This window comes from Rhea pennata, chromosome 8, assembly GCF_028389875.1.
Source record: "Rhea pennata isolate bPtePen1 chromosome 8, bPtePen1.pri, whole genome shotgun sequence".
NCBI lineage: Eukaryota > Metazoa > Chordata > Aves > Rheiformes > Rheidae > Rhea > Rhea pennata.
The window spans coordinates 2232719-2253211 of NC_084670.1; the positions used below are offsets into that span (position 1 = coordinate 2232719).

Consider the following 20493-nt stretch of genomic DNA (forward strand, 5'->3'; position numbering starts at 1 on the left):
ACCGCCCCGCTCGGCGCCCCGTAAACGCGGCTCCGCGCCGCCGTAAAGCGGTTATACGGTCTCGACCCGTCTCTGACACCTGTCCGGACCCGCAGCGCGCATCCCCGCGCACGTAAAGCGCTGCGTGAAACGGCCGATTACCTCGGTTTGGGCAAACATTAAGCCGGTGTGCGGCGGAGCGAGCAGAGCGGCTCTATAAATGGAGGGTCCCCGCGGGCGGCCGCAGCGTGGCCTCGCCGCTGCCTGCCTCCCGCACGCCCTCGAGCCCGGCAGCATCGCCTGCGCAGGATGAGGCCCGCGGCGCTGGTGCTGGCCCTCCTCTCCCTCCTGGCCGCGGCGGGCGGCGAGGCCAACCCGGTGAAGCTCTGCGGCAGGGACTTCGTCAGGGCCGTGGTGTTCACCTGCGGCGGCTCGCGCTGGAGGAGGCACGCGGCCGACGACGGCCCCCCGCCCGGTGAGCGCCCGAGCCGGTCGCGTGCACGAGCAGGGGGCTGGTGGCGCCGCGAGGATTTGGGCGCCCGCCGCCGGACACGCGCACCCCGACGGGTCGAAGCGCTGTCCGGGCCGGGCGCCCCAGCCGCGCGGCAACGTCCCCCGCTTCGGGGCTGCAACCTCCTTCCTCATTTTTTTGCAACAGACGGTGAAAATCCCCTGCCCTTCCCACGCGAGAGCGCCGGCCCCGCGGGAGCGCCCGGCCACGCGGGATTGCCCGGCCACGCGGCTCGGGAGCTGGCGCGCGGCGGCGCGGCGGCGCTGGGGAAGCGCGAAGCCGCCCGGCTGCTCACCGCCTCCTGCTGCAGCGTGGGCTGCAGCGAGCGCGACATCAGCTCCCTCTGCTAGCGGGAGCCGGCGCGCAGCTTTTCCCCATTAAAGCGATCACGCTGCAAACGCGACCGCTCGGGCCCTGGTTCTTCCCTCGGCGCTTCGCGCGGGGCGCCCGCCGGGGAGCAGAAGCTAAACGCGGCTGCCGGGGGGCGGCTCGGGGGCGGCTGGGGGGGGTGGCTGGGGGGCGGCTCGGGGGGGCGGCTGCGGCGCGGCTCGGGGGCGGCTGGGGGGCGGCTCGGGGGGCGGCTGCGGCGCGGCTCGGGGGCCCCTCGGGGGGCGGCTCGGGGGGCGGCTCGGGGGCGGCTCGAGGGGGGCGGCTGGGGGGCGGCTCGGGGGGCGCGGCTCGGGAGGAGGCTCGGGGGCGGCTGGGGCGCGGCTCGGGGGCGGCTCGGGGGCGGCTGGGGGGCGGCTGGGGGGCGGCTCGGGGGGCGCGGCTCGGGAGGAGGCTCGGGGGCGGCTGGGGCGCGGCTCGGGGGCGGCTCGGGGGGGCCGCTCGGGGGCGGCTCGGGAGGAGGGTCGGGGGCGGCTCGGGGGCGGCTCGGGAGGGGCGTCTGGGGGGCGGCTCGGGGGGCGGCTCGGGGGCGGCTCGAGGGCGGCTGGGGGGGGCGGCTCGGGCGCGGCTCGGGGGGCGGCTGGAGGGGGCTCGGGGGCGGCTCGGGGGCTCCGCAGGGTTGTGGCGGTGGGTGGCAGCTGGCCGCGCCGGCAGCCCCTCCCGGCCGAGCGGCGCCCCCGGTTCAGCGCTGCGGGCGCAGCGCAACAACCCGAGCAGGTCTCCGTGCGTGCGGTTTCCTGCCCGCGGCCCAAGGGCAGGTTTTACAGTCTTGTAGCGGCGCCAGAACTGGAAGGGGCCCACAGGGGCGGGACGCGGGCTGGAGGCCGCTGTCCCTCCGGTCCCAACGCTGAGGGCCCCGACCGGCACCGGGACCGGCACCGGGACCGGCACCGGGCCGGGCAGCGCTGCCGCTGCGGCCCCGGTTGCAGCCCGCCCTGCCCCGCGCGTCCCCCCGGCGACGAGGAAGCAAAACCCGTGCAAACGGAAGGGTATTTTCAGGTTTTTGTTTAATTTAAAGGGTGGGGGAGGAAAAAAAGCACATTTAAATTACAACTTAACGGGGTATTTAATATGGTCCTTACGGGTAGGATCAATAAACTTTGTTTGGAGGTGGGGGTTTATTCATCGCAGTGTTATGCACATTAAATAATTGCATATTCAAGATTTCATGACATGGGTGACGAGGGAGAATGGAGGAAAAAACATTTATAAAAAACAGTATTTACAAAAATGATATCCACATATTCATCTCCTAATCTATAAGGCAAGTTAACATTTAAAATACGTTGTCTCATGATTATCTTCAACAAGCCAGTACAACACACTCGGCTCAGCAGCGGTCGCGCAGGCGGCTCTGCCCCGGGGCCGCCGGCGCCACGCGGCTCGTCGCGCGTTTGGGCAAAAAAAGGGCCAGCCGTTAACTTAGCCAACTTAAATCTTAAAAATAGACTCGTGTATCTTAACCCGCAAATATTTATAAACATTTTATACACAGGGCAGGAGGGGGGTCGTGAAAGGACGAAGCTGATCTAGAGCGATGGCCCGGGAGAGGTGGCTGGCCGGGGCCGGGGGTGGCCCGAGGGGGGCAAAAAAAGGGCGAAAAGAAGAGTTCTGGCTACTTCCAAGACCGATTTTGGCAGCCTCGTGCCGCCGGTGAAGCCCCTGTGCTGGGTGGGGGGGGGAAAGGGCGCCCGGGTGGCGTCGAACCGCTTTGTCACCCCACTGCAGCCGGTTTTTCTTTCTTTTTTTTTTTTTTTTTCTCTTTGCATGGAAAAACCCGGCGATGCTGCAAGCACCTTGTCGCCCCGGCGAAACCTACCGTAAAAATCTCTCTGTTCTGCTAATATTTACATGCTAAAAACCCGTATTTCCAGCGCTGCGACATCGGGCTCCTTCGGGAGCAGGATTTTAGGGCGATTTGCGCGCGGCCTGAACCGACGAGTCGGAACCCGCTCCGGGGGCCTGGCCCGGCATTTCGAGCAGGGGCGCCGCCGTTCCGGGGGGGAAACGTCGAGAAACGGGGCTGGCGGCTCCCCGGGCGCCGGCGCTCTGCGAAGAGCAGGGGGCAAAACCAAACCGAAGCGAGGAGCAGAACCCCGGGGGGGGGGGGGGAGCGAAGCCGGCGCGCTCGGGCCCCGCGCGCGCGCGGGCGGGACGCGACCTACCTCCGCAAGCGCCGCGCCGCTCGACAGTGCGACTACTTATATACCACAGCTTAAATTACATCCATTTCATGAGCGGTAAAATGCTAAAACTCGAGGGCCTAACTGCCGAAATACAGGAATGAGTACAATTTACAAATACAATAATTACATTTTAAAACCGTTAACAATGTTACACCTAGGAGGAAACACTGCAGGGCTGCTCGGGACGGTGCTTTCCGAGGGCAGGAGCGAGGCCGCGTCCGCCGGCGAAGCCGCCGCCGCCGCTCCCGCGCCGCTTCCCACGGGGCCGGCGGGAGCCGCCGCTAGTTATCGGCCAAGTACTTCCCTAGGAGCAGAGGCGGCGGCGGCGTGAGGCTCCCGCGGGGCCGGGGGCCCGGCGCGGTGCGCGGCCGCGGCGTTCCCCGCGCCGCGCCGGGCCCGGCACTCACCCGCCGCGAACCTCTTCTTGACGAGGGAGAAGCGGTAGCCGGCGCCGAGGAGCTCGATGTCGCAGCCCGAGAGGGTGCTGCCCTCGCTGGTGAACTGCAGCGCCAGGGCGGCCGGCGAGCTGGGGCCCTGCGCCAGCTGGAAGCGGGCCAGCAGCGAGCCCACGCCTGCGGGAACACAGCGCCCGGCTCAGGCGCCCGCCCGGCCCCGCGCCCGCCGCCCGCCGCCCCGCCCGCCCGCCCGCCCTCACCTCCGTTCTCCGACTTCTGGGAGATGTCGGGGATCTTCCACAGTATCCGCTGCTGCTCCGCGTTCCTGCCAAGGCACCGGGAAGGGGGCGGCTGCCGAGGGCGGGCGATGGAGCCCCGCTCCCGCCGCCGCGCTTTCCCCAGCTTCGGGCCACGGAAACGCGGCTCGCGGGGGGCCACGTCGGCCCCGCGCGCCGTCGGCACGGCCCACGGCTCCCCCAGCACCGGCAGGGCTGCGGGACACGCGCATCCCAACCAGGAGCTACAGCCAAGGCTACGAATCCCAGTGCACACCTGTGCACGGATCTGGCTCCCATGGCCAGCTGGCAGGAGCGAGCCGGCGTTGCAGCTCTGGCACCAGCCCACTTGCAGGAGTGAGCCAGCGTTGCAGCTCTGGCAACACCTTGTTTGCAGGAGCGAGCCGGCGTTGCAGCTCCAGCAACACCTTGTTTGCAAGAGCGAGCCGGCGGTGCAGCTCTGGCACTGGCCCGCTGGCAGGAGCGAGCCGGCGCTGCAGCACCAGCACCACCTTGCTTGCAAGAGCGAGCTGGCATAGCAGCTCTGGCAACACCTTGTTCGCAAGAGCAAGCCGGCATGGCAGCACTGGCACCGCCTCGTTTGCAAGAGTGAGCTGGCATTGCAGCACCAGCACCGACCCGCTTGCAGGAGCGAGCCGGCGTTGCAGCTCCGGCAACACCTTGCTTGCAGGAGCGAGCCGGCGTCGCAGCTCTGGCACTGGCCCAGCGGCAGGAGCGAGCCGGCGGCGCTGCAGCCTCGAGCGAGCCGCAGGCCCCAAGGCCGGGTTAGCGCTTCATACCAAACAGCGGGCGGGAGCACGGCTTGGAGCTTGGTGACCCCTCCGTCGACGGGGACGAGGAACTGCACGTTGTTGAGAGCTACGGGCGTAGTCATTGCCTCTGTATTGTATTTGTAGTCAATGCGGAGGTCAGTGCTTGCAGGTTCACAGCGCCAGCTCACTGCAAGGTTTAATGGAGTAGACTGAATACCCTGGGCAGACACCTTCCAAAACGACAGAAAACACATTCAGTGTCCGTAGGGCTGCAGGGAGAAATCCCGTTTTACAGATGCAACGACTGCAGCTGCTTTTCGAGGCGGCGCTACCTTGCACTCTCTCAAAAGCCGGCGCCGGGCCCCGCGTCTCAGGCAAGCTGGGACGCGGCGGGGGCACCAGCGCGGCGCAGCGCCCGCCCCGCACCGGCACCGGCAGCGCGCGCGGGGCCGCGGCCCGCCCGGGGCCCTACCTGGTACTTGAGCATATCCACATTGTAATACGTCGCCTGGGGTTTCTGCTCCGATACCTTCTTTAGGTGGGCCATCAGGTTGGGCATGTTGACCCAGAACTCCCTCGTGCTGGCGTCCGGCTGCGCGGCGTCGCTGCGCGGGAGAGGAGCGGTCGGGGGGCGGCCGGGGGGCCGGGGGCGGCCGGGGGGCGGCCGGGGTGGGGGGCACTCACCAGCAGAGGAGCTGGGGGTTGGGCAGGACGTGCTCCAGGCGGTCGTAGTTGAGCACGCGGAAGGTGAGGACGGCCGGCGCCGGGTTGTTGGCGAAGTGCCGGGTGATGCCCGCCGGGAAGGAGAGCACCATCTCGCCGGTGATCTTGGCGATGCACCTGCGGCGCCGGCGAGAGGCGACGTTGGCGCCGGCCGCCGCCGGGGGCCCCGTGCCCGTGCCCGCGCCCGCGCCCGCGGCACCTACTTGCTGGGGTCGGCGCCCTTGAAGTAGGCGTTGACGGTCTCGGTGAAGGCGGCGGCGACGGGCAGCGTGTCCTGCGCCCCCATGGTGAGCGGGCTGGGGCCCCGCGACGAGCCTGCGGCGGAGGGAAAGCGCCGCTCACGCGGGGCCCCGCGCGCCCCGCTCCCCTCTCCCCGCCGCTCTCGCCGGCTGCTTCGCTTGCAACGGAAAATCAGGGTCTGGCTTATGGCCGCGGCTTCATCCCGCTGCGAACTGCACGCGGATAAACGACGGATTTTGCCGTAGGAAGTCAGGAGTCGCAGAGCCCCCTGCGAAAAGCGGCTCCGCGACGGCAGGAGAACGGTGCACGCAAAGCCCCGCCGCAGGCGTGCCGACGAGCCCGCGCCGGCGCTCCCGCCTCCCTCCCCGGCTCCCGACAGAGACCGACGGCCTGCAGAAACACCAAAGCAGCCGCAGGCCGCCTCACAGCCCCCCCCCACCCCGAACCCCCGGAGAGCAGGATCCCAGCGAGGCCGGGACGGCTGCGCTCGGGGGACACGCACGCTCAGACCGCCGGGCGCGGAGCAGGGCCCGGCTGCAAACGCTCGGCTTTTCCTGTCGGCCACGTGCGCTTGCACAGGCAGCGCAGACGCTGACAGAAAGCCGGCGCTCCCGCGCCCGGCACCGGCACCCGCGGGAACTTGGTGCTCCCGCGCCCCGGCACCGCGTCCTGGCACCGGCACCCATGGGAACCTGCTGCTCCCGCACCCCAGCACCGTGTCCTGGCACCAGCACCCACGGGAACCTGGTGCTCCCGCGCCCCAGCACTGCGTCCCAGCACTGGCACCTGCAGGAACCTGGTGCTCCCGCGCCCCGGCGCAATGTCCTGGCACCGGCACCTGCGGGAACCCGGCACTCCCGTGCCCCGGCACCCGCAGGAACCTGGTGCTCCTGCACCCCGGCACCGCGTCCCGGCACCGGCACCTGCAGGAACCTGCTGCTCCTGCACCCCAGCACCCACGGGAACCTGGTGCTCCCGCGCCCTGGCACCACGTCCCGGCACCGGCACCTGTGGGAACCTGCTGCTCCCGCACCCCAGCACCCGCGGGAACCTGCTGCTCCCGCACCCCAGCACCCGCGGGAACCTGGTGCTCCCGCGCCCTGGCACCGTGTCCTGGCACCGGCACCTGCGGGAACCTGCTGCTCCCGCACCCCAGCACCCACGGGAACCTGGTGCTCCCGCGCCCTGGCACCACGTCCCGGCACTGGCACCTGTGGGAACCTGCTGCTCCCGCACCCCAGCACCCGTGGGAACCTGGTGCTCCCGCGCCCCGGCACCGCATCCTGGCACCGGCACCTGCGGGAACCTGGTGCTCCCGCGCCCTGGCACCATGTCCTGGCACCGGCACCTGCGGGAACCTGGTGCTCCCGCGCCCCGGCACCACATCCCAGCACCAGCACCTGCGGGAACCTGCTGCTCCCACAAAACCGGCACTGCGTCCTGGCACCAGCACCCGCAGGAACCTGGTGCTCCAGTGTCCCAGCAGCGTGTCCTGGGACCAGCACCCACAGGAACCTGCTGCTCCCGCACTCCAGCACTGCGTCCTGGCACTGGCACCTGCAGGAACCCAGTGCTCCCGCATCCTGGCACCGCATCCTGGCACTGGCACCCACAGAAACCCAGTGCTCCTGCGTCCCAGCACCGCATCCTGGCACCGGCACCCACTGGAACCTGGTGCTCCCGCACCCCAGCACTGTGTCCTGGCACTGGCACCTGCAGGAACCTGGTGCTCCTGCATCCCAGCACCGCGTCCTGGCACCTGTGGGAACCTCACGCTCCCGTGCCCCAGCATTGCGTCCTGGCACTGGCACCCACGGGAACCTGCTGCTCCTGTGCCCCAGCACCACATTCTGGCACCGGCACCTGTGGGAACCTGGTGCTCCTGTGCCCCGGCACCGCGTCCTGGCACTGGTGGGAACCCAGCACTCCTGCTCCCTCAGCACCAGCACCCGTGGGAGCCTGGAACTCCTGCCCTCAGCACCGCGTCCTGGCACCCGCGGGAACCTGGTGCTCCTGCACCCTGGCGCCAGCACTTACGGGAACCAGGCGCTCCCGCTCCCTGGCACCAAGTCCTGGCACTGGCACTGGTGGCAACCTGGTGCTCCCGCACCCTGGCACCACATCCTGGCACTTGTGGGAACTCGGTGCTCCCACACCCTGGCACTGCGCCCCAGCACCGGCACCTGCGGGAACCCGGTGCTCCCACACCCCGGCACTGCACCCCAGCACCGGCACCTGCGGGAACCCGGTGCTCCCACACCCCGGCACTGCACCCCAGCATCGGCACCTGCGGGAACCCAGTGCTCCCTCGCCCTGGCACCGTATCCTGGCACCGGCACTGCGTCCTGGCACCAGCACCCGCGGGAACCTGGTGCTCCCGCACCCCAGCACCGTGTCCTGGCACCAGCACCCGCAGGAACCTGGTGCTCCCGCACCCCAGCACTGTGTCCTGGCACTGGCACCCGCGGGAACCTGGTGCTCCCACGCCCCGGCACTGCATCCTGGCACTGGCACTGCATCCTTCCTGGCACCGGTACCTGCAGGAACTTGCTGCTCCTGGCCCAGCACCACGTCCCGGCACCGGCAGGAGCCCAGTGCTCCTGCACCCCGGCACTACGTCCTGGCGCTGGTGGGAACCCAGCGCTCCTGGGCCCTGGCACCGCATCCCGGCACCCGCGGGAAGCCGGCGGCGCCGGGCTGCGGGCTGACGGCGCCGTCCCCTGCCTCCGGCCCGGCGCATCCTGGCACCGCACGGCTCTCGGCTCCGCGCCAGAGCCGTCCGCGGGGCCGGGACCGGCCGCGGCCGCAGGGGCCGCGTTTCGCCCGCTGCGCCGGGAGGACGAACGCCAAAAGCGGGTTGTGGGTGAACATTCCCTTTTCAAGCGACTCGTTCGGCTCGGATTCGCGCTCCTTCCTCGGGGGGTTAATTTTTGCAACGATTTGCAGGCGGGAGTTTTGCCAGCGGAAAAACTCCCGCCGTGACGCGAACAGCCAGAGGCCGCGCGAATAACTCGACGCTCAGCGCTGCGCCACGGCACGGGGCTGGTTTTGCTACGAGAATATTCCATTTTTGCCCCTTAAAAAAAAAAAAAAAAAAAAAAAGGAAAAAGAAAAAAAAAAAGAAAAAAGAAAAAGCAGCGAAAAAGCAAGTGGTGCAAAGGAGGCGCGCGGGGCTCCGGCCGGGCGGCGCCGCGGCGTGGGCGGGCGGGCGGCCGGAGCGGGCGCCGGGCTCCGCGCCACTTACCTTCGAAAGTCAAATAAAACTTTCCTCTGTCAAACCAAACGAGGGAAGGCTGCTCATTCTCTGGGCGGCCGGGAGGAGAAGCGGGACGGGGGGGGGGGGGGGGTGCGGGAGAGGGAGAGAGAAGGACACAGAGTGAGTCCCGGAGCGGCGCGCGGCGCTGGCGCGGGGCGGCGGGGCGAGAGGCGGCTCCGGCGCGGCGGCGGCGGCCGGGCCGGGAGGCAGCGGCGGCGGGGGTGGGGGGAAGGAGGATGCAAAGGAAAAGGGGGAAAAAGCAAAAAAACACGCAGAAAACGAGATCAAGCGGTGCGCTGCGATCGCCGGGGGGGGCGGGGGGGGGGGGAGGCCGGGGCGAGCGGACGAGTAAATGCGAGAACCAAACCGACCGCGGAGAAGGGTCTTAACGAGGAGAGCGACGGGGCCGACGGGCGCCGCGCATGCAGCGGGCGCGAGCCCCCGGCGCCCGCCCCGCTCCGCGCCCGCCCCGGCCTCGCCGGGCCCCGGCGCGTCCCCGGCGTTTACCGACGGTGGGAGTGGTGGCCGCGCTCAGGGAGTTGGTGGAGGAAATGGAGGAGGTGCTTTCGGCGCGGGCCAGCGGCGCGACCGGCGGCGGGCTGGACGGGCGGACGGGCGGGCTGAAGGGCCGGGCCTGCGGGCAGACACGGCGCGGCGGCGGTCAGCCCGGCGGCGGCGGCGGCACGACGCCGGCACGGCCGCGCTCGGCGCTGCACCTACCGCCTCGGCGACGGCGGGCTTGCCGGGCGGCGGCTTGGGCCGCGACGGGGGCCGCGGCGGCGGCGGCGGCGGCGTGCCGCAGGCGGCCAGCGGCGTGGCCGGGCGCGCGGGCGACGAGGCACCTGCGGGGGAGCGGGGGGTGAGCGGCGCCGAGCCGCCGCCCCATCGCCGTGCGACTCCCAGGAGGGCGCCCCGGCGAACGCGGCGCAGCGGGAGGCGCGCGTGCCAAGCGGGGCGAGGACGGCACCTTGCACGGCCCCCCCCCGGGATGCCGGCAGACACGGCAGCGCCGGGGGCGCGCGAGCTCCTGGCGCCGTCGTGAGCCGCGGGACGAGCGCTGCCGGCCCCGCCGGGAGCCAGGTGCCCCGGAGGAGCGGACCTGTGCGGACCTCCGGCGGCCTCCTTGGGCACGCTGCAGCCTCCACTAGGGACCACCACTGGGGACCCGCACCAGGGACCACCACTGGGGACCTGCGCCACCACCACTGGGGACCCCCACCAGGGACCACCACTGGGGACCTCCACCAGGGACCATCACTGGAGACCTCCACCACCACCACTGGGGACCCGCACCAGGGACCACCACTGGGGACCTCCACCACCACCACTGGGGACCCGCACCAGGGACCACCACTGGGGACCTGCGCCACCACCACTGGGGACCTCCACCAGGGACCATCACTGGGGACCTCCACCACCACCACTGGGGACCTCCACTGGGGACCACCACTGGGGACCCGCACCAGGGACCATCACTGGAGACCTCCACCAGGGACCACCACTGGGGACCTCCGCCAGGGACCACCACTGGGGACCCGCACCAGGAACCACCACTGGGGACCTCCACCACCACCACTGGGGACCTCCACCAGGGACCACCACTGGGGACCTCCACCAGGGATGAGCACTGGGGACCATCACCACCACCACTGCGGACCTCATCTAAGCCAGCCTCCGGCAAGGTCCCTTAGCCTAACGCACCTGCAGACCTCGCTGGGGCAGCAGGTGAAGCTCGCCCACCAGCGTGGTCCAGGCAAAGCCACCAGGTCCCCCCCACCCTCCCCCTTCGGAAACGTTTTCCCCGGAGCCGGTCTCTGCGGCGGGAGGCAGGAGGGGCAGGAGGGCCGAGACGTACCGCTGGGGCTGGCCGCCCCGCTGCTGCCGCTGGGGCCCGGCGAGGACACCACCGCGCGGTAGGTGGGCGGCGGGGGCGGCGGCGGGGGCGCCCGGGGGCCTGGCCCCGCGTCCTTGGGGCCGGCGGGCGGCTCGGCGGCGGCACGGCCGGGAGGCTGCTCCGGCGGCGGCGGCGGCGGCGGGGCGGGCGCCGCGGGCTCCGAGAAATGCACCCACTGCTCTCCGGCGCTCGCGGCCACCGACGCGGCGGGCAGCACCGGGCCGAAAACGCTGTCCAGGTCGTTGATGGAGGGCGGCTGCTCGCCGGGGGGCTCCCCGGCGGCCCGGGTGCCTCCTGCAACCGGAGGGGCTTGCTTGGGGCTCGGCGGCGGCGGCGGCGCCGGTGCCGCACCGTGGCCGAGCCGGCGCGCGAGCCGCCGCTCCCCTTACCTGTCCCCGGGGCCCCGGGGGAGCCGGCGCGAGGCGGCGTCGCCGGCACCGTCTTGGGCGGGAGCGGCGGCGGCGCTGCGAGACACGGGCGGGTGAGCGGCGGGCGGCCCGGCGCGCCGCCCCGGGGGCCGAGCGCGCCGGGGCCGGCGAGCGGGAACGAGCGGCGGGGCGCCACCCGCGCCGAGGGCGCTCGCTCGCTCGCACTTACTTCCAGCCGGGAAGGGTCGCGGCGGCTTCGGAGACTCGGCGCGGGAGCCGCCGGGCGGCACCGAGCCCCAGACCTCGGGCTGATCCAGAGGCGCTGCCGGGGGGCAAGCGGAGAGGCGCACGTGAGCGGGCACGGACGGCGCGCGGAGGCGACGCCGCGGCTCTGCCGCGTCCCGGCGGGTCGCCGCCAGCCCGGCCGCCCCGGCGCCGGCGCGCGGGGCCACCCCTACCTTCCAGCTTCTGCTCCTCGAAGGCCGACTCCAGCGGGGGCCCGAAGAGCGGCGCCAGGGCCGCGGCGTCCTCCGGCAGCCTCCTGCCGCGCAGCGCCAGGGCAGAGGGGGGTGAGCGGCCCGCGCGCTTGCTTCCGCGCGGACGGGGAGAAAAGGAGGAAAAAGCGGGGGAGAAAAAAAGAGAAGAGGGGGGAAAGGAGGGAAGGGGCAGGGGAAGGAAAGCTGCGGCGCCAGGGACGGCGCGGGGAGGCGTCGGGCCGGGAGGGGCCGCGCCGGCGGGGGGCGAGCAGCGAGGCGGGCGCGGGGCTCACCTGGCGGGCTCGGGCGCTGGCGTCGGCGTGGCGCGCCGGGGCCGCGCGATCTCCTCGCCTGCGGGGCACGGGGAGCGGGTGAGCGGCCGCCGGGCGCCTCGCCGCCCTCGCCGCCCCGGCCCCCGGCGGCCTTGGCGCGTGCCCCGCACCCCGCTTGCCGAGCGCCCGGCACGCGCCGCGCACGCCACGCATGCACAGGGCACTGCGTGACACGAGCACTTGCACACACACAGGCACGCACCAGCATATACCAATGCAAACACACAGACGCGAGGAGGACGTCTCGGGCGGCGACGGCCCAGCCTGGCTCGCTGCCCGGGGCCGGCTCTGCCTGGCCCCCTCCCCGCCGCCCCCCAGCCTTCCCGCCGCAACGCCCGAGCCCCCCACCGCACTTACTCGACAGATTCCTCTTGATGGCTCCCTGGAAGGAGAGAGGAGAGGCGGTGAGCGGCCCGGGTCGCGCCGGGCGCCCGCTCCCGCCCGCCCCGGGGAAGGGAAAGGGCCCTTACCGGGCTGCGCCTCTGCGGCCGGCGGCGGGGGAGAGAGCAGAGACAGCGAGTGAGCGCGGCGCGCGCCGGGGCCCGGGGCCCTCCTCGCCGCCGCCGCCGGGCCGCAGGCTGCCCCCGAGCTCTGCCTGGGCGCGGGGCGCCGCGGAGGCGCCGAGGAGCGTCCCTGTCCCCGCGGCATCCCGCGGCGCCCAGCGCCTCTGCAGCGCGTTGGGGATGGACCTCCCCGAGCTGGCCTCGGGGCGGGAAGTGCAGGCGCGTGCATGTGCGTGCACGCGTGCATGTGCGTGCATGTGCGTGCATACACGTGCATGTGCATGCATACGCGTGCATACGCATGCATACATGTGCGTGCATATGCATGCATGTGCGTGCATACGCGTGCATGTGCGTGCATACGCATGCATACATGTGCATCTGTGCGCATGTGCGTGCATACGCGTGCATGTGCGTGCATACGCGTGTATACAGCTGCAGGAGGGGAGCGAGGAGGCCGGCCAGCACCCGAAAGCACCGAGCCCCCGGCTGCCTCCTGGCAGGAGCGCGGCGGCGGCGGCGGGGCCGCGCTCCGCAGCGTGCCCAGCGCCCGGCGCAGCCCTGGCACAGATCCCCCTCCCCAGCCCCAGCCCCAGCCCCAGCCCGCGGGGCCTGGGCGCAGCCTCCGGCTTCTCCGTGCCCGCCGCGGCGCCCCGCCGCCCCCCGGCTCCGCGCGTACAAAGTGACGGGACCATTGCTCTCTTTAAAACTACTGGGGTTAAGTCCGAGGGCGGAGGGGAACAGCCGGGGTCATGCCTTCCGAAACGGGAGGGTTTGTTCACTGCATTTTACTTTTCACTTCTAGAGACATGCAAAACCGGGGCTGTGCAAACAGAAACACACAAACAGGAAAACACCAGTAAAGCCTTTGCTCAAAAAAGTCACCAAAGAGGTAAAACACCCTCATCTCTTACCGGACTTTTCCTCTAAGAGGATGCAGAAAAACAAAGTGGGGGGGGGGAGATCAGGTATTTTCGGGAGAGGGGCGACACGGCCGTGGAGGGAGGAAAAACAAAAGGGAAAGCCGCCGGGGACGCTTGGGGAGAGCGGCGGGGGGCCGGGGCGCCCCGCTCGGCGGGGGGGGGGGGGGGGGGCGAGCGGCGCCCGCCGCGGCGCTCACCACCGGCGACGGCGACAGCGCGATGTTGCCCACGGAGGCCTTCAGCTCGTCCACGGTGGCCGCGCTCTTGAGGACGTCCTTGGCCTGCAGCGGCTTGATCTTGATGTTGAACTTCCTGCGGGCCTCCTCCTCCTCCTCGGACTCGCTGGAGGAGTAGAAGTGCTTCCCGCCGGCGGGTAGGGGCGCGCTAAGGAAGGCAGCGGCAGCGCTGGCAGCATCACCGGCGGCATCGCCGGCAGCATCACCGGCGGCAGCGCTGGCAGCATCGCTATCGCTGACAGCATCGCCATCGCCGGCAGCATCGCCAGCGGCATCGCCGGCGGGCGGGGAGGGGGGAAGCGGCCGTAAAGGATATATCCCGGCTCCTCGGGCCGGATGCTGTATCCCTCCTCGTCGAGCTCGGGCGAGTTCTGCGGGCGGCGGTGGGGCGGGCTGAGGGCGGCCGCCGGCCGCGGCAGCGCCGCAGAGAGGGGGGGGAACAAAAATAAAGCAATAACACCCCCCTCCCCCCAAAAAAAAAATTAACTTACGTATCTGTCCCAGTCGATCTCGGCGTAAAAGCCGTTCGGGGCACCGTTGCTCTTCTTCTGCAACACAGGCGGGAGCGCGTTCCCGGGCGCCGAGGGCGGCGCGGCCCCCGGCCCCCGAGCGCGCCCGGAGCGGCGGCAGGGGCGCGGGGCCCGGCGGCCGCGGCCCCCGGCGCCTCGCCCGCCCCGCGAGCGCCCCGCGGAGGAGGGGGGGCCAGGCGAAAGGGCCGCGCGGGGCGCCCGGGCCGGCGGCAGCGGGGGGATGGGAGAGCCCGTGGCCCGGCGGCAGCGCGAGCGGGACGGAGCAGAGGGCTGAAAGCAGCCGGGACAGCAAGGAGGAAAGGAGAAGCGCCGAGCGGCCGGCGGGCCGGGGCCAGGCTGGGCCGGGGCGGCACCGGGGGGGCCGGGGAGGGGCCGCGGCGCAGAGCCCTGCCCGTACTCACGGCTGCGTCCCTGTCCGGCGAGCCGCTGCAAAGAGCGAAACGCGCCGCGGCCTCAGCGGCTGCACCCGGCGAGGCCGAGCCCAGCGCGGCGCTCCGCAGGGCTGCCGCACTCCCGCACCGCCTTCCTGTGCCGCCTTCCCGCGCTCCCGCACCACCTTCCCAAACCACATCCCAATGCTCCCGCACCGCCTTCCCGCACCGCCTTCCCACGCTCCCGCACCGCCTTCCCAAACCACATCCCAATGCTCCCGCACCGCCTTCCCGCACCGCCTTCCCACGCTCCCGCACCGCCTTCCCAAACCACATCCCAATGCTCCCGCACCGCCTTCCCGCGCCGCCTTCCCGCGCTCCCGCACCACCTTCCCAAACCACATCCCAATGCTCCCGCACCGCCTTCCCGCGCCGCCTTCCCGTGCTCCCGCACCACCTTCCCAAACCACATCCCAATGCTCCCGCACCGCCTTCCCGCGCCGCCTTCCCGCACTCCCGCACCGCCTTCCCAAACCACATCCCAATGCTCCCGCACCGCCTTCCCGCGCCGCCTTCCCGCACTCCCGCACCGCCTTCCCGCACCACATCCCAATGCTCCCGCACCGCCTTCCCACGCCGCCTTCCCGTGCTCCCGCGCCCCCTTCCCGCACCACATCCCCACGCTCCCGCACCGCCCTCCTGCGCCGCCTTCCCGTGCTCCCGCGCCGCCTTTCCGTGCTCCCGCGCCGCCTTCCCGCGCCACCTTCCCGTGCCGCCTTCCCGCGCTCCCGCGCCGCCTTTCCGCACTCCCGCGCCACCTTCCCGTGCTCCCGCGCCACCTTCCCGCGCTGCCTTCCTGTGCTCCCGTGCCGCCTTCCCGCACCACATCCCCGTGCTCCCGCACCGCCTTCCCACGCCGCTTTTCCGTGCTCCCACGCCGCCTTCCCGTGCTCCCACGCCGCCTTCCCACACTGCCTTCCCATGCTCCCACACCACCTTCCCGCGCTCCCGCACCGCCTTCCCACGCCACCTTCCCGTGCTCCTGCGCCGCCTTCCCGCACCACATCCCCACGCTCCCACGCCGCCTTCCCACGCCACCTTCCCGCACTCCCGCACCGCCTTCCCATGCTCCCGCACCGCCTTCCCAAACCACATCCCAATGCTCCTGCACCACCTTCCCACACCACGTCCCCACGCTCCCGCACCGCCTTCCCGTGCCACATTCCTGCACCACATCCCCATGCTCCCGTGCTGCTTTCCTGCGCTGCCTTCCTGCATTCCCACACCGCATCCCCATGCTCCCGCGCTGCCTTCCCACACTCCCGTGCCATCTTCCCGCACCACGTCCCCACACTCCCGCACCACATCCCCATGCTCCTGCACCGCCTTCCTGCACCACGTCCCCGCGCTCCTGCACCACGTCCCCATGCTCCTGCGCCGTGTTCCCCACGCTCCCGCACCACGTCCCTGCGCTCACGCGCCATGTTCCCGCACTCACGCGCCGTGTCCCTGCGCTCTCGCACCACGTCTCCCCGCTCCCAAACCGCGTCCCTGCGCTTCCGCACCATGTCCCCGTGCTCCCGCGCCGCGTTCCCACGCTCCTGCACTCCCACGCCACGCTCCCACACCACATTCCCATGCTCCCGTGCCGCGTTCCCACGCTCCTGCACTCCCGCACCACGCTCCCACACCACATTCCCACGCTCCCGCGCCGTGTTCCCACGCTCCTGAACTCCCGCACCACGCTCCCACACCACATTCCCACGCTCCCGTGCCGCGTTCCCACGCTCCTGCACTCCCGCACCACGCTCCCACACCACATTCCCACGTCCCCGTGCCGCGTTCCCACGCTCCTGCCCTCCCGCACCACGCTCCCACACCACATCCCTGCACTCCCGCGCCGCGTTCCCACGCTCCTGCACTCCCGCACCACGCTCCCGCACCACATTCCCATGCACCCGCGCCACATTCCCGCACCCGGCGCGGATCCCATCAGCCTCCGTCCTCTCTCGGTGCAGCGCCTCCTGCGCGCCCCCCGTTCCCGGCCGGCGCGCTCCCCCCGCCGCGCACCCCGCTCCCTCACTCGGGGCGGGGGGGGGGCGGTTGCACCCAGCCTGCCCCTGCACCGCCACTCGCTGTCGCGGTCTCTGCCCCCCCGACCTACGTGGAGTCAGTGTCCTTCTCCTTCCTGCGTATGCCGAACGCCTTCCTGGTACGCTTCTTCAACCCTGCGCGCGACGCAGAGACAGAGCAATGAGGCGCCGGGGGCGCCCGGGGCCCCCCCGCACCGCCCAGCCCTCCCCCGCGCGCCAGCTTCACCCACGGCACCGCAGCCTCATCGCTTGGGGTGGGGGGGGGGGATACTTGGCTACAATGGAGGAAAAACCTGGAGGATTTTAATTATTTGGGGAGGATACTACGAAGCTGCTTCTCCCCTAAGCTGGCGGCAGCACGTTCCCCCGCAGCGAACCTTCGGCTTCCGCCGCGCTTCTGTCTTTTTTTTTTTTTGCACGCTTCCTGCTCTGAAAGCATCCTCGAATTAAAGCTGCTGCCCGTTTTCCCGGAGACGTGCTGCTCTCCGGGGCGCCGGAGGTGGCTGCTGCCGCACGGCAGCTGCCCCCGGGCTTGTTACCAGAAAGGCGCCGGCAGCCCCGCGGCATCGCCCCTCCGCTCCCACCCCACGGCACCAGAGAGGCCCCGCGGGCACCCGGTGTCCAAGGGGCCTCAAAGGGTGAAAAAAAAATAAATTAGAGACCGAAGGCAGCACGCCTCATCTCCCTGCCGCGCTCCTGCGGTTGCCCCGGCCCCCACTGCAAACCACAGTAGGCTTCAGGGTGAACGCCCCCCCCGCGCAGCTGCTCTTGCTCCCTCGAGCGAGCCGGATTCAGCCGTTTAAAAATAGCAAAGGGAAAAAAAAAGAGAGAAAGCAAAGCCTTTGACAGGCCGGTAGAGCAGCGCCGCCAGGCCGCTCTCGGCGAGGGATTCACGTCGGGCCAGCTGCTCAGCGGCGGCCGGCTACGCGCAGCACCGCGCTCCCTTCCCCTCCCAGCTGGCGTAAAAGCCTCTGGTCGGGGGGCGGGAGCCGCGCCGGGGGCCGCCGTACGGCAGAGCCGGCCTCGGCGGCGCCCCCGAAGCCGGCCGGCTCTGCCGTAGTCCTGCCCCCCTCCGATCGAGATCGCCCCGGCGCAGCCCACGCTCCGCGGCGCTGATCTCGCGGGGAGGTTTCAAAGCCCCGAACCGTGCGTAGGGCGAGGATTCAGGGAGATTTTTCTCTCCACTCCCAATCAATAACTGTTTATTTATTTATTTTTAAGAGAAATACAAGCATTCGCTCGGGGAAAGGCCCTCGTCGTCCGCAGCGAGGGGCCGGGTAAAACGCCCCGGATGAGGGCCCCGGAGGGCTGCCAGCCCTTCTCCGACACGGACCGAAAGAAATGCCCTTCTGAGGCCGCAAACGCAAAAAAACCAGGCAGCTGCAACCGCTCTGCAAGCTGTGCTTCTCCTTTTCAAAGAGATAAAGCCAAAAAAAAAAAAAAATCATCCAAATCAGCCCATAGCTGAACTCCAATTAATTATAAAGAGAAGAAAGGGAGCGAGAGAGGCTCTGCTCGGCAGCCCGGAGGCAAACGGGGTCAGGCTGCGGGCGGCCAGCGCTCGTGCCGGCGAGCGCGCCGCGCCGCGGCCGGGTGCCCGAGCCCCTTCGCCGCCGCGGCGCGGACGCGCGCCCGGAGCGGGGGGAGCTCGGGGATGGCGCGGGGGACACACCGGCTACGGGGCAGCGCGGATCGGGGACGTCCTCGCAAGCCCGAGCTTGCAGAGCCGCCGCCGGGGATCTTTCTGCTGTGCAGCTGAAGCCTGGGGGCATTTTGCAAGCGCCGGCGCGGCACTGGCAATGCGAAGACGATTCCGAGGAGGGGAACACAAAGCCGACTCTAAGCCTTGTCTTCCCAAGGCGTCTCTAAAAGCTCGGCGCAGCCGAGGAAACCCGCCGCTCGGCGCGGGAGCTCCGGGCGCCGACGCGGAGCCGCTCGCGAAACGGGGCGCTTCGCAAGCCCCGAGGCGGGCTTTGCCGCGTTTCCCGCCCCGGCGCCCCCGTCCTTGGGAACTCGGGCGGTTCCCGCGGCACCGTTTGCCTTTTGCAGTTTCCCAGCCCGTCCCAGAGCACTGCCCGGATTCCCAGGGTCCGGCGTCCGCAGCCATTTTCCCCTCAGCAAGGCGCCCGCTGCAGGGCCGGCGGAAAACGGTCGGAAAAGCCCAGGCCGGATCGGGGAAGAGCCGCCGGGCCCTAAGCTTTCCGGCCTTGCCGCGGCTTGCTAAGCCTCGCCGGGCGCCGGGCCGCGAGGAGCAGCTCGCTTCCAGCCGGATCCTTCAGGAATAGGTGCAAAGATGCCCGGAGCAAAGGGGCGGAGAAGAGCGGCCGCCCCGGAGCGACGCCTCGCCGGGGAGCGGCCGCGAGATTTAATTAAGCTCTACGAAATACCTCTGGTGCATTTGAAATGCAACAGATTAAATTAAAAAAAAAGAGAGATAAATAAATCCCTGCGCTCCTGCGCGTGGGTGTTTACCCCGGCGACGCTCTCCGCGCGATGGTCCTTCGGCGGGTGGAAAGGGAAGGGGCAGACGCCTCCCCACGCCCCCCGCCGCGTACGCACGGACGCGCCCGGCGGCGGAGCCCCGCCAGCAGCGCCCCCAGCCCCGGCCCGCGGCAGGGCCCCGCTCCGGGGCGGCTCTGCCCCGGCACGCGGGAGCCGGAGGGTTTCGGTCCCCGCTCCGGCGGCCCTTCGGCACCGCGACGGCCCCCGAGCGTCGGCCCCGGGCGGCTGCCAGGCTTGGCCGCTTCTTAATCCGCTTCTGAGGGCGTCCGCTGCAAATTCACCTCACCCGCCGCGAGGACGGATCGCCGCCCGGCGCCGAGGGGGAGTCCGCCGCGGCCCAGGGGCGCCCGGCGCCCGCTCCCCGCGGGCGTCCCCGTCCCGGGCACGGCGCCGCGAACGACCCGCGCCGCGACACCCTGCGCAGCGCCGCGACCCTGCCGCCGCGGGCCGAGCTGCGGGCGCCGCGAAGCTCTCGCGCGCGTGCACGCGGCCGTGCACGGGCACACGCCTCTGCGTATGCACACACGCGTGCATGCACACGCACGCACGTATGCGTGTGGGTATGTGTGCGTGGCGGGCTGCTCGCAGCCCTTTCTGACAAGCTATCGCTCACAAAAGTTGCAGTATTCCACAAACAGACCCAGCTTCCAACTGTTCAAAAATTAATCGGCTGTGTTAATTATTTTGTCTAATTCCATCTTCTTCCTTCCTAGATTCCCATAAGCATCAACATAACTGCAGAAGAAACCGCGCTGAGCAGTTTCATGAGTCATTACATAACGGAAAGCTTTTTTTTTTTTTTTTTTTTTGGTAATACATGCAAGAATATTACGCCGAGGTGCTCGGTGCTCCGGCGGCGGCGGCAGCCCGGGCGCCCGCGCCGCCCCCGCGGCCTCCCGCGCCGGCCCCGGCCCCGGCCCCGGCCCCGGCCCCGGCCCCGGCCCCGGCCCGGCCCTCTCCCCTGCGCGGCCGCGCGCGGCCCCGGCGCCGCGGCAAGTGCCCCCGGCCACGCGCCGCCGCGCCCCGGGGGGGGGGGGTCACATTATGGAGATATATACATATATACATATATATATATATATAGACACATATATAAATTGCGGCGGGGGGGCGCGGGGCCGCGCTCGCAGCAGCACCTACCTTCCATCATGGTGGCAGAATCGCATTCCTCGGTTTCCAGGGAGCCTGGGGAAAAAACGGGGGGGGGGAAGGGGAGAAAAGGGGGGGGAAAGGGGGGACCCCCCGCGGGGGGCAGGAACGCGGCGGCGGGGCTCAGCGCGAGCCCGCGGAGCGCCGCGGAAAGGCAGCGAAAGCGCGGCGGGCGCAGGCCGCGGCGCTGCGGCGGCGGGTGCCGCGGTGCGGTGCGGGGCGGGGGGCGGCAGCGCAGGCGCCGCCGTCACGCGGCCCCGCCGCAGCCCCCCGCGCCGGCCGCCCCCGCGCCCCGCGCCCCGCGTGACGCACTTCCCGCGTGGCCCGCGCCCGCCGGCGCAGCGCGGCGCAGCGGAGCGCGCTGCCGGGAGCCGCGCGGGGAGCGGCGCTG

The 20493-nt window shown here is 70.7% G+C and overlaps 2 protein-coding genes across 4 annotated transcripts; one reads left to right on the top strand and one right to left on the bottom strand.

Annotated features, from left to right (window-relative positions):
• The first annotated feature begins 288 nt into the window (after window positions 1–288).
• INSL5 (insulin like 5) lies at window positions 289–840 on the top strand. Its single transcript, XM_062581558.1, has 2 exons — window positions 289–454; window positions 638–840. Exons 1-2 carry the CDS (start codon window positions 289–291, stop codon window positions 838–840), a joined length of 369 nt encoding a protein of 122 aa, XP_062437542.1.
• A 1027-nt stretch (window positions 841–1867) lies between these two features.
• SGIP1 (SH3GL interacting endocytic adaptor 1) lies at window positions 1868–20277 on the bottom strand. Of its 3 annotated transcripts, XM_062581189.1 has the most exons (24): window positions 20094–20277; window positions 16523–16586; window positions 14389–14413; window positions 13949–14005; window positions 13774–13828; window positions 13419–13594; window positions 13213–13224; window positions 12266–12277; window positions 12153–12177; window positions 11757–11814; window positions 11446–11528; window positions 11217–11309; window positions 11009–11083; window positions 10581–10913; window positions 9446–9567; window positions 9233–9359; window positions 8714–8773; window positions 5433–5544; window positions 5191–5346; window positions 4979–5111; window positions 4534–4736; window positions 3719–3783; window positions 3471–3635; window positions 1868–3367 (listed from the first exon to the last, which is right to left on the bottom strand). In XM_062581189.1, exons 1-24 carry the CDS (start codon window positions 20101–20103, stop codon window positions 3345–3347), a joined length of 2244 nt encoding a protein of 747 aa, XP_062437173.1. In that variant the 5' UTR covers window positions 20104–20277; the 3' UTR covers window positions 1868–3344. The 3 variants fall into 3 exon arrangements, with proteins under 3 accessions (XP_062437173.1, XP_062437174.1, XP_062437172.1); XM_062581190.1 differs by lacking the exon at window positions 8714–8773 and having other exon boundaries at window positions 20094–20135; XM_062581188.1 differs by lacking the exons at window positions 8714–8773; window positions 9233–9359; window positions 9446–9567; ... (5 more) ...; window positions 16523–16586; window positions 20094–20277 and having other exon boundaries at window positions 12266–12819.
• Between the last annotated feature and the right edge of the window lie 216 nt (window positions 20278–20493).